At 37.7% G+C, this 12189-nt stretch overlaps 1 protein-coding gene and 1 pseudogene across 1 annotated transcript; both read right to left on the bottom strand.

Annotated features, from left to right (window-relative positions):
* Positions 1-3182: 3182 nt before the first annotated feature.
* LOC129355199 (ovarian cancer G-protein coupled receptor 1-like) lies at positions 3183-4343 on the bottom strand. The gene is made up of 3 exons (XM_055024743.1): positions 4140-4343; positions 3824-3999; positions 3183-3726 (listed from the first exon to the last, which is right to left on the bottom strand). The coding sequence occupies exons 1-3, from the start codon at positions 4341-4343 to the stop codon at positions 3183-3185; spliced, it is 924 nt and encodes a 307-aa protein (XP_054880718.1).
* Positions 4344-8013: 3670 nt separating this feature from the next.
* LOC129355207 (free fatty acid receptor 3-like) lies at positions 8014-11907 on the bottom strand (annotated as a pseudogene).
* Positions 11908-12189: the final 282 nt, after the last annotated feature.

Here is a 12189-nt window from a genome sequence, read left to right as displayed (position 1 = left end):
TCTGTTTTCTTTATCAGCAGGAAGAAAACATCTTCTAAGATCACAACAAAATGTTTCAGTTTTCATTAACCAACTTGTTTCAATTGAATTTAGTTCAGCACCAATTAGCAGGAAATATCCTTTGAATGTTTTTAACAAAAGAAAATGGATTTTAACTTAAATTACTAGTGTTACCTTTTCTAACTCGCATTCAACAATTTAAACCACTCATGTTTTGGGACTCCGCTGTCAGCAAGCAGCTCCACATCTGTAAGTGTTTTCTTTAATTTTAAAAAATAAAAATTGAGTCATGGAAACGTTTCACATTAATATTGATGAACATTGCTTCATCACCATGGTGGTTCTTCCACCCTCCTTTGTGTGATGTTAGCTGGTGGGCTATGACTCAAGATGTGGTTTTTAAACTTTTTTTTTAAACAGAGACACTGAAGCGTCTCGCTTTATGTTAGTCTCTCTGCAGCTAATGCACTAGAAAGGATGGCACTGCTTTTAATGAACAGACCTGAACTACTTTATAGTAAAATAACTATTTTACTATAAAAACTTTATTTGTTCTCCTCCTGCTTCTGAAGTGAAAAGAGATGTGGTCAGATGAAACGGGTTCTGAACATAGAGGAAGTGAAGGTAGAAGTGTTTCACAAAATGACATCTTCCACATTTGATATTTAGTTTATAATTATGACTATGTGTGAAGAAGCCCAGTGGTTCTATCACTAATGGTCACTTTGGGCTTGGATGTTCTCACTTTGTCTTATTTAGTGTCAGAAGCAGAGGCTATGTTCTGATTGATGAGGGAATCTTCCATTCTTCAATATCAAACCTGCAAGAGCAAAATAATGAATAATGGAGACTTGAACTTATTTATTAATTGTAAGAAATAAATAAGGAGAAATCCTAAGAAAAGTTCTTTTGTAAGGAATCTTTTTTCGTACAAAAATAAAGCATAAGGTAAAGATAAACACATTGTAATTCTTGAAAGTTATGAGTGCAAAATTATCCAAATGTAAAGTATGTGCTCAGTTTTTACCTTATTATACTGGCATGAAGGTAAATGCTGTTTCTAATTTTACATCGCAGTTCCATGAAATTAAACTCAATAAACTCACTATTCAAATATATTTGTATCTTTCGAAGTTTAAATGTCCAGAAATGATTCCTGTTTTCAGCCAGTTATCCTTCTCAACTCAACATTCTGCACTCTGTACATAAAAATGAACACACAGATGATGTGATAACTCTATTTTCTGTAGAAAAAGGAAGACAGAATCTTCTAAGATCACAATTTTTTTTAAACTCACATCATGAACCAACTTGTGTCAAATTTAATTCTCATCTTACCTTTAGTTTTATACCTTTGCATCCAGTTAATAACAATAATATATCTTGTGATAGAAAATGTGTTTCTGAATGAGATTATTTCTCTTTCAGATGTTTAAAGTACAACAACCTCACATCTCAGATGACTGGGTGAATTTTTACCTGCATTTGAGATTCAGTTTTTTTCTCTTTTCTGAGACAAAAACTGAACATCACAATAAACCTAATTTGCAAGACACAATAAATAATGACATCTTGATAAAACAAGGCAACAATTTAATTCATGATTAGTTGGGCAGCATTTTAAAGTGGAAGTGAAACTCAAACTATGCAAAAAAAAGCAAAACCAAGATATCAACAAATTAAGATGAAGGCTTATAACGTTCATATACAATTCATTTGTCAACATTAACAACAGCTTTAAGATATGGCAGACAAAGAAGGAAAAAAAGTTAAATCCATAATAAAAGCTACATAAAAATGTACAACAAATGTAGAATAATAAAATCCACAAAATAAAGACTTAATGAGTTGAAACTCTTTCTGTCATTCATGTTTTCGGCTTCATTTTGAAAGCCAGCGTTGTGTCTAGTTTTACATTGTATGTTTGTTTGTTTTAAACTGTAAGAGTTTTTATTTGTTTTTATCTATTTTATGTGCAGCACTTTGTATCAGCTGTGGTTGTTTTAAAGTGCTCTATAAATAAAGTTGGTATGGTTTGGTGTCAGTGTCTCACCACCAAAAAGGAAACTGCTTTTTAAAACTCTGCCCTACAAATTCTGCTTTGTATGTGAATAAAGAACTTAACATGCAACCAGTGCTGTTATATACTGCCATCAATTTTTAAAGAAGCAAATGGATGAAAATGCACTGCAAAGGATAATCAGACTCTCTTTCCCTGCAACATTCTGGATCAGCTGAAGAGTTTGTTAAAGCAACAGTTTGGAAAGTACAGCAATGTTTAGTTTTCTAACATTAAACACATCCATTCATTTTACCTGGACCAAGGTTACAAACAGACAAGAAACCAAAAATGATGAACAATATTATAGGAATTGATAATGTAATAAGTGTAAAATGTAGCTTTTGTTTAGCCAGATTTGGTCAAAAGGCTCCAGCCAGAGAAATGTTGGCATCTGCCAGCTGACAAGAAAACTGCTGTATTGCAACTTCAGCTGTTTAGAGCTGGTTTAGGGACAAATGGCATTAATCAACATTTTGAAATTAAAGTTAGTTAATGCATTAGCCTTAGTGCTTTTTTGAAGAAAAAAAGCTCAGTATTGAGGAAATCCTATGAATAACTGATGTGAAACAAGATGCCGCCCACATGAGTCATTACTTTGCTGAACCAGATGTTGCTGCTGTTCCTGCTGTCAGTCTTCAAGGTTTTTTCTACCAACTTTGCTCATCTTGTGACTGAAAGTTTCGACAATTCTTTGTGAAACAGCACAAGCTCAGTCAGATTAGATGGAGAGTGTTTGTGAACAGTAGTTTTCAGACATTGCCACAGATTCTCGATTAGGTTTAGTTCTGGACTTTGACTGGGCCATTCTAATGTCGTCCTGGCTTTATGCTTAGGGTGGTTGTCCTGCTGAAAGCTGAAGCTCGCCCCAGTCAAAATGTGGATCCAGAGAGAGAATATTCTTGGCAGATGAAAGCAGGACTTTCTTCAATCAAGTGAAAAAGCATTTTTAATTTTTTCCTGAAATATCCCAGCATTTTTAACACCATGAGCAATGTACATGGTTTCCCTAACATCTAACATTTAAAAAGTCTCAAATATTCGTAATTCTAAAGTTTCTAGGGGTGTAGCAACAGGTCTGATAGAAACATTCTCAATCAGCAACAGCCTGGAAAAAATATATTTATACTTCCTGGTCTGTCGAAACATCTGGCCTGTCTGTACTGGTGTTGCCCCTCTGTTGCTCATCAGACATTTTGCAACAACAAATTGAGATCAGAAGTTTGTCTATTGCACTTTTCCTGATGAAAAGGTACATAGTCAAATCAGCAAGAGGACTAAACGACTGCAATATGAATGTTATATTGCTAAAAACATTCAGATTTCTGGTTTCATTGACCAAAAACCAAATGATACTGGGAAAGAATAAAACTGTGTAAGTAAGGAGCACAACAACCAGAATAGCCAAGATTCTCCGTTTTTCATCAGCAGACACACTGTGGGCTGCAGACAAGGCTTTAATGGTCCCAACCAGGAAGAACGTCAGCAGAGGCAATGGCAGGATGAGGAAGACGGCACAGAAGAATCCGACCACCTGAAAACCCAACTTTAATAAAATGAAAAGGATGAAGAAAGTAGGAAGCATCCAGATGACAATGCAAACCACCAGAGAAGTCTTGATGTCTCGCCTGAAGCGATACCACAACGGCCAGGCAACGGCTAAATACCTGCAGGACAGGAAATAAATATTTGACATCTATGAAGAACGTCACATTTATAAAGTATTATATCTGAAAAATTAGATAAGTATAATCAGATAGTCACCTTTCCAAAGAGACACACACCATGAATCCTATGCTGACCATCAAAGCATAAAAGTAGGTGTAATGGACGATAAGATTACCATTAACTAAGTTCTCTGCAACCATGCAGCAGAGCTGAATCAGATCAGAAAGAAGAAGGTTGATGATGTAGACTGGAGTGACGTGATCTTTTTTTATCTGCAGGGAAATTTAAATATGTTCACAGATATGTCTTGTAAACGGGTTAGAGTTCAGATTGGGCTCAAAACATCATTTATTATTTTAATCTGACAAACACCCAGAATCAGGACTGCTCACTGCTCTTATTATTTACTCACCAGAAGATAAACTGCAAAGATGGCAATTACAGTCAAAGGAAGTCCAATGCTTGCAGCTCTCAGCTGCCCCACGTGTGCATACACAGTAAAATCGAAGATGTAATTGTGCATGTTGGATTCCTCAAAGCTCTCGTTGGACATGTCACTTTCGTCTAATGAAGAGGCCTCTTGGTGTGAAATCTGTTTTTGGAGAACATTTTCCATTGACAACAGGTGAAGAAAGACAACAAAGAACTTCACAAATAGAGATTGGTTCCTGCAATATTGTCACATTTAAAGGACTGCTGCTCAGAGTGTAGATGGTAAATGAGCTGAACCTGGGTGATAAACCCCAAAGTGCTTCACACTCCATTCAGTCATTCACAAGCTGATCATGGAAAGTTACTACTTTGTGTCCAACGCTGCCGTTGGGCAGTTTGAAACAGGTGTTTCAAACCTGTTTCTGTCTCTGAAGTGTCAGCAGGTTTGGCTAAAGAGACAACAGAGACGGTTGGAGCAAGACTCGAACCAGCGACCCATCATTTACTGGATGAACTGCTGGCACCAGGGCCGGCCCAAGTTTCCATGGGGTCCTAAGCAAAATCTGGTTTGGGGATCCTCTACTTCTGCTAATCATGTGGATTGCTTACATCAACAGTCAGATGATCATTTGCACCCCTGCTGTGCAGTCATTGCATCTGTGACAGGGCTGTTTACGTGATATCTTATCTGCATGTATCATACAGGACATGATTTATCAGCAAGACAATTCATCTACTCTTATATCCTCAATTTTGGGTAGATTGGTGATTGGCTGATACTTACATATTAAATATCACTGTATTTATTGACTTTTCATACAAAAAAAATGTTGCTTTCTGCCAAAATTGGAATTGGCAGGTCAGGCTTTTTAAGGATCACTAACTGGGGATCGGCCCGGAAACTGCTTAAGATGGAATACATACACATATATTACTAACATCGTATGATTAAATTAACTTATCTGACGTGTAATTACACCAGCTAAAAATTACATTTATGCTAGAAGATTCTTTCTCACCTGAGAATGTGGACTGGTACTGCGCTGATCCTGGAGGAGTTTCACAAAACATGTAAGTTGATGTCAAAATAATGTTTGTTTTAGTCACATAACTCTCCTGTTATGTTTGTTTCTGAGGTACAGAAAGGAGTGTTTAACCATAAAATAGTGCTAGAAGCCAAAAAAATCTCACAAAACATTTTTGTATCTGATTATTAACTCCAATACTAACAATTTCAATCAATATTTGTGCAATTATGTTTTTTTTCCCTCACAAATAAATCAATGACGACGATTTTCTCATTTACTCATTTGGACATGAAAAATGGATTTTATATTTTTTGTGTCCACTGAAAAGAATCAAGAGTCTGCTGCAGCACTAACATGACTCAAGGTAATGGCTACCTCACTTTCTGAGATCAGAAAAGTATGCTTATGCATACGAACCACAATACTTATTCTGAGTTTTCAATAACGCTGCTTTCTAAAATGAGCCTCTGTTCTGAAACTGAAGACCCTGAGTAACTCACAGCATCAGTTTTCTGCTCAGAGCTTGTCAGCCTTGCTTTCTGAAATGAAGCCCTATTTTCTCCTGCAACAGGAAATCTGTCCTGTCAGGCTAAATAAATATCAAAACCACAACGCATAATTTACCACTAGAACATGTGTGAAGAAACAAGAGCATTATTACCAATAAAAGCTGTAAGAGAAACCTTCAGAAAACAAACTGACCTTTAGGTGAGTGCAGAGTAAGTCATAGTTTGATGAACTGCAGGAACCACTGAAACTGTGTGAGGTGACTAAGTGAACACACGTCAGTTTAACAGATAACAAACCACACAAATGCAAAGGTACATGCAGATTTATCAGTGTGAGAATGTGGAGTTTATTTTGTTGCACTGTGGAGCTTATCAATAATTGGAAATACTTCCCGTGTTGATCAGTCTCACCTGCTGATGTTGGTTATTTCTGAAGTATTGTTGCAGATGTTACACTCACTAACTCTCACAGTGTGTATTGGTGGTTGATTCTTCACGGTTTGCATGTTACACAGTGTCATGTGCATTTTGCGTGTGTGTCTGTTGCAATCTACTCTGACCGTGCTAAGCAAGCTATTTTGGCTACACAGTGGTCTAAGATATAATATTTTCATACAGCAAAATACAAGCAAGTACCCAGGAAGTGGTGTGTGCATGTTTAACTTTGATCAAATGTTAGTGACGTCAGCTGACATTGAACTCAATGCACAGCTTGACATGATAAATGTCAACTAAAGAAATCTATGTGTGATTGCTTTTTTTTCATACATCTTAATTATTCCCAGTTTTTCTCAAAGTCCACACTTTCAGTTGACTCCCTGTGGTGTTTGCTGTTGCCCTTCTTTCACTCTCTCTCTCTCTGGTTGCTCTCGAACTCTAACACCGACTGCTGATTAGCATTCACACCTGTAATGATTTATTATAATGTAAGATCATTTCACTGAGCACATTTCAGTAACAAGGCAGCTCAAAGTCATTTACATGTATAATCTGCCATCGCCGACATAACGCAATGTTCACCTCTCAGCCATCTTATTGACCCGAAAAACATGCTGTCATTTTGGTCCGACAACATCAGGTTGTACTCCTCACCGCCTGCCTGGTCGTCAACAGGCTTTTTATGAATAATGCTTCTCACAAGCTGTAAACAAAAGAATTTAAATTCAGCAGCAGGAAAAAGCAACTTAATGGAAGCTGGTTTTCAGCTGTTACTATGGATGGACAAACATGGAAAAGCTGCTTTTTTCCTTCATGCCTCAATTTTAGTTTTGGTTCCTGTGTTAGATTAGCCACAACCACAAGGGGGAGCCATTTACACAATCACAGGCGCCAAACTCCTGTAACTTTTAGATGCACTGCTGCTGCAGCACCTGCACAGAATAATTAGGTCATTAAGGCTCTGGATAACTGATCTACACAAGATGGAGGCAATGAATCCATTTGATTCCAGTGTTTTGTACCTGTGGCACATCAAAAACCTGAAGGACAGCCAGCGGCCCTGGACGACTGGAGTTTGACTCCCGTGTATAGAATATTTTCTAGGAAGAGTTTTAGGTTCAGTTTTTCTTTTTAAAACACTTGAACATTTCATAATGTTGCCTTTTTCTACTAACAAGAAGTAATCAGTCTGTGTCCAGTCAGAAATGACAAACATCATCATATCATTTTATTTAAAAGATGTACTAAAACCTAAAAGCCAGAAAAGTTGGGACTTTTTCAAAAGTTAAATTAAATTAAAATTTAAAAAGCTTGAAATATCATGATATTAAATCAGGAATATTTAATTCACAACTAACAAAGATACACAACGACAGAAACAAATGGCGATTATGAAAAAAATGAATAAAAATGTCTTTATGTACCTAAAATATCAGGCTTTCATTTTCTTCACAAATAACTTTTTTGAAAAGAAAATAATATTCTTGCTCATCTTGCACATCATTCCTCTAACAAACTGGGGTCAAAGGTCATGTCAAGGATTAGCATCGGTTAACAGCAACGTCATTATATTCAGCTAAATAGTGATGTTAACATCAGTGTTAGTGTCAAGAGGCAGGTCTCCAGACTGACCTCTACATATTTTAGCTCTAATAAAAGGCTCTTTGGGCTTTAAAGGTAAATGGAAAGGCACTCAGTCTCTGAAATACAAAAGCTGTGAAGCTTTTAATTTCTTCAGTTGTTGGGTTTTAATAAAAGAACCATGAAGAATTCAGAATATATCAAATTAAAGCAATCTCTTCTGCAAGAAATCCACAACAATAGTCTGAGAAAGTAAGATGTAAATATATTTATCCATCTGTGAATAAATATACAATATTTAAACAGCTGTAGTGTGCAGATCAGACATGTTATCATCATCAGTGCTGCTGATCTGCTGATCCTCAGATGTTTTACAGGAACACAGTGAAGCTAAAATCTTATCAATTGCATTTTTCCTCAGAAAAACATACAAAGCTGAGTCTGCAAGAGGACTTAGACATTGACAAACTGTAGCCAAAGCTTGAAAAATTACATTTTCCCTAATTTCCTCCAAAACTAAACACAATATAACTGGCAGAAAAAGTAATATATATGTAAGCAACACCACAACCTGGACTGAGAAGACTCGATGTTTCTCCTCAGCAGCAACACTGCGACTTTCAGACAGAGCTTTAATGGTCCCAACCAGGCTGAAGATGAACAAGGGAAGAGGGAGGAGGAGAAACACACCCAATATGGTTCCACTGGTCTTTAGTTCCAGCGGAAGATAAACGCTGAAGATAAAAATAACAGAAAGGATCCAGACTGCAACGCAGACCAACACAGACGTCGTCAGGTTGTTTCTAAATCTGTACCACAGCGGCTTGGCAACGATCAGATACCTGGAATCAAAGACAAATGTGGTTGGCTTTGATGTACGACAGAAACACACATGTGAAGAAATGCAGATAGTTACCTTTCCAGGGAAACACACATCATGAATCCAACACTGGTTATCAAGCCAAGCCGGAAAGCATAAAAAGACATTAGAGCCTCCGTGTAACATCAGAGGGATTCTGCTGCAGAGCTGGATGAGATCCGAGATCAGAAGGTTGAGGACGTAAACTGGAGCAACAGGATGTTTTTTCACCTGCAGGGGGACAAAAAGAAAAGGAGCTAAAGCCAAAACCCAAATGCATGTAGTTACTAGATTCTAGTTGTACAAACACAGCATGAGAAGCTTCTGTCCTGCTGTATTCCTGGCATGTATTTTTATTTGCTTGATATCAGAGAACGTCCGCTCAGCAGCGGAGGAGGATAGAGGAACATTCATGGCCGGAGCTGGAGATCAACTCTGGCTCCTCCAAATGTTCTCCAACCCTGAAAGAGACCTGCTGCAGCTGGATGTCACCCAACAACTCAAACTGACAGACGCCCTGTTACTCTAACACAGAGCAGCCATTCCCAGCATTCCCAGCATTCCCAGCAATGTCATTTACATGGATACTCACCAGCATTCACTTCTCATGTTTATTAGAATGATTAAATGCAAATTTAGAAAGTCTTTTTCTCAGCAATAGTAACATTTTATAGGTGAAGTTGAGTAAATATTTCAAAAGTATTTAAGAATTGAATCATTATTACCAAGCAATCAACAGGATGCTATTTCTGAGTTCATATTTGATCCCTGAAAGGAAACCCAGCTTTTCCACAACAACTGCATCTTAATGACGGGTTTCAGACTCACCATTAGTGAATAAATTACTGAATTACAACAGACCGCCTTGAGCAATTACAGAACAGAAATAGTATTTGTTAGAATAATTAGGTTTTGTTATCATTCTTACATTTTTAGTTTTACTAGTTTGTTTTACATTCATAGATTTAGTATTCACATCCCAGAGAGAAGGAACTTGATAGGCCTTGGAGCTGAAGCTGCTTCTTATCTTGGGATGCTCCTTAAACGGCCTGTGTGTAAATCTTCCTTTGTCCTCCCCCCACATTCCTTTCCTGCTATGCTGTGAAATAAAGGTCCAGTTCTGATGCAGAGAGTCAGAACGCATGGCAGACGCCTTGAGGAAGTGGTTTGCTGTGCCTTCTCCTTTTGCAAAAGACTTCTCTTTTATGTACAGTTGTGGTCAAAAGTTTGCATACACTTGTGAAAAACATAATGTCATGGCTGTCTTGAGTTCCCAATAAGTTCTACAACTCTTATTTTTCTGTGATAGAGTGATCGGAACACATACTTGTTTGTCACAAAAACTGTCATAAAGTTTGGTTCTTTCATAAATTTATTATGGGTCTGCTGAAAATGTCACCAAATCTGCTGGGTCAAAAATATACATACAGCAACATTAGTATTTGGTTACATGTCCCTTGGCCATTTTCACAGCAACTAGGCGCTTTTGGTAGCCATCCACAAGCTCCTGGCAAGCTTCAGGTCGAATGTTTGACCTCTCTTCTTGACAGAATTGGTGCAGTTCAGCTAAATGTGATGGTTTTCTTGCATGAACCCGTTTCTTTAGCACTGTCCACATGTTCTCAATGGGGTTTAAGTCAGGACTTTGGGAAGGCCATTCTAAAACCTTAATTCTAGCCTGGTTATCCATTCTTCACCACTTTTGATGTGTGTCCTGTTGTCCTGTTGGAACACCCAACTGCGCCCAAGACCCAACCTTCGGGCTGATGGTCTTAAGTTTTCCTGCAGAATTTGGAGGTCATCCTCCTTCTTCATTATCCCATTTACTTTCTGCAAAGAACCAGTTCCACTGGCAGCAAAACAGCCCCAGAGCATAATACTACCACCACCATGCTTGATAGTAGGCATGTTGTTCCTGGGATTAAAGGCCTCACCTTTTCTCCTCCAAACATATTGCTGGGTGTTGTGGCCAAACAGCTCAATTTTTGTTTCGTCTGACCACAGAACTTTCCTCCACAAGGTTTTATCTTTGTCCATGTGATCAGCAGCAAACTTCGGCCGAGTCTTAAGGTGTCTTTTCTGGAGCAAGGGCTTCTTTCTTGCACGGCAGCCTCTCAGTCCATGGCGATGTAAAACACACTTGACTGTGGAGACTGACACCTGTGTTCCATCAGCTTCCAAATCCTTGCAAACCTGCTTTTTGGTGAATCTTGGTCGACTCTTGACCATCCTGACCAATCTCCTCTGTGCAGCATGTGATAGCTTGCGTTTTCTTCCTGATCATGGCAGTGACACAACTGTTCCATCCACTTGAAACTTGCAAATAATCTGCACAGTTGTTCTTGGGACCTGTAGCTGCTTTGAAATGGCTACAAGTGACTTCCCTGACTTGTTCAAGTCAATAATTCGCTTTTTCAGATCCACACTGAGTTCCTTTGACTTTCCCATTGTAGCTTTTGAGGCTGAATCTAATCACAGGGTCAAATGAGCCCTATTTCAATGGGCTCATGAGAAGTGAACAACTGTAGTCAATCAGAATCACTTACAAGAAGTGAAGAGACCATGACATGAAGCTAATTTGATTGAGACAACTCTCTACATCACCAAAATTGACAATTTATGTTGCTGTATGTATATTTTTGACCCAGCAGATTTGTGACATTTTCAGCAGACCCATAATAAATTTATGAAAGAACCAACTTTATGACTGTTTTTTGTGACAAACAAGTATGTGTTCTGATCACTCTATCACAGAAAATAAGAGTTGTAGAACTTATTGGGAACTCAAGACAGCCATGACATTATGTTTTTTGCAAGTGTATGTAAACTTTTGACCACAACTGTAGGTTGAGAAAACGATGCAGCTGAACTACCGAACAAAATTCATGGCTACAGAACCAGGAATCATTGTAATGAATCCATGTGATCAGCAGCCAATACAGTCAGGAGAAACATGTCAGGCAAACGCAGGTCAAAACTCGTCTCAGCTCACAGCAAATGCTCAGTAGTTTACAATTCACATTTTATTGGGAATTTTCCTGCCTTTTGCAAAGTGATGAATAATTTAGTAATGATATCTTGACTTATGACATAAAAGAAGATTTGTAGTAATTTTGTACTTACCATTGATAAAAGAGCAAATATAATCACCAGAGTCAAAGGAAGCCCAACACAAATAGTGATCCAGTCCACCACATCCACAGATTGAAAAACAAGGTTTCTGTATTCATCATCATCATAATCGTTACGATTGTTAAATGCATTAAATGCATCACTGTTGTTGGAGATGCTCTCATTGCTCCATGAGGTGTTGCTGACGACGATATTCTCCATTCTTCAGTGTCAAACCTGCAGGATTATGAATAATGGAGACTTTATTTTCCTTTAGCAACACTTCAGATCTGTACTAAGTGTGAGAGAAAAATAAATGCCTCTAGAGATTGTTTTGTAAAGAATGTTGAGTATTTACATTTTTTGTGTTTTTACTGAAATGCAAATAGATTTACTTAGTTGCCTGATGTAAATGTTATATTTTATCAGTTTTCTCATTGAACATATGGAATATAATTTTCCTCAGCAGCATTAGAATGTGTTTTCCTTATTTCTGTGCATGAC

Source organism: Poeciliopsis prolifica, unplaced genomic scaffold (genome assembly GCF_027474105.1).
Source record: "Poeciliopsis prolifica strain line A6 unplaced genomic scaffold, Auburn_PproV2 SCAFFOLD126, whole genome shotgun sequence".
NCBI classification, from domain to species: Eukaryota; Metazoa; Chordata; class Actinopteri; order Cyprinodontiformes; family Poeciliidae; genus Poeciliopsis; species Poeciliopsis prolifica.
This window is presented reverse-complemented; position numbering and strand designations above follow the sequence as displayed.

What these genes read in the sequence shown, in the direction of transcription:
- LOC129355199 (XM_055024743.1), bottom strand. Translation starts at nt 4,343, where the DNA reads ATGGAAAATGTTCTCCAAAAACAGATTTCACACCAAGAGGCCTCTTCA. An exon ending in TCTTTGCAGTTTATCTTCTG is followed by an intron (nt 4,000 to 4,139) that starts GTGAGTAAATAA and finishes ATTTCCCTGCAG; the next exon opens with ATAAAAAAAGATCACGTCAC. An exon ending in GTGTGTGTCTCTTTGGAAAG is followed by an intron (nt 3,727 to 3,823) that starts GTGACTATCTGA and finishes CCTGTCCTGCAG; the next exon opens with GTATTTAGCCGTTGCCTGGC.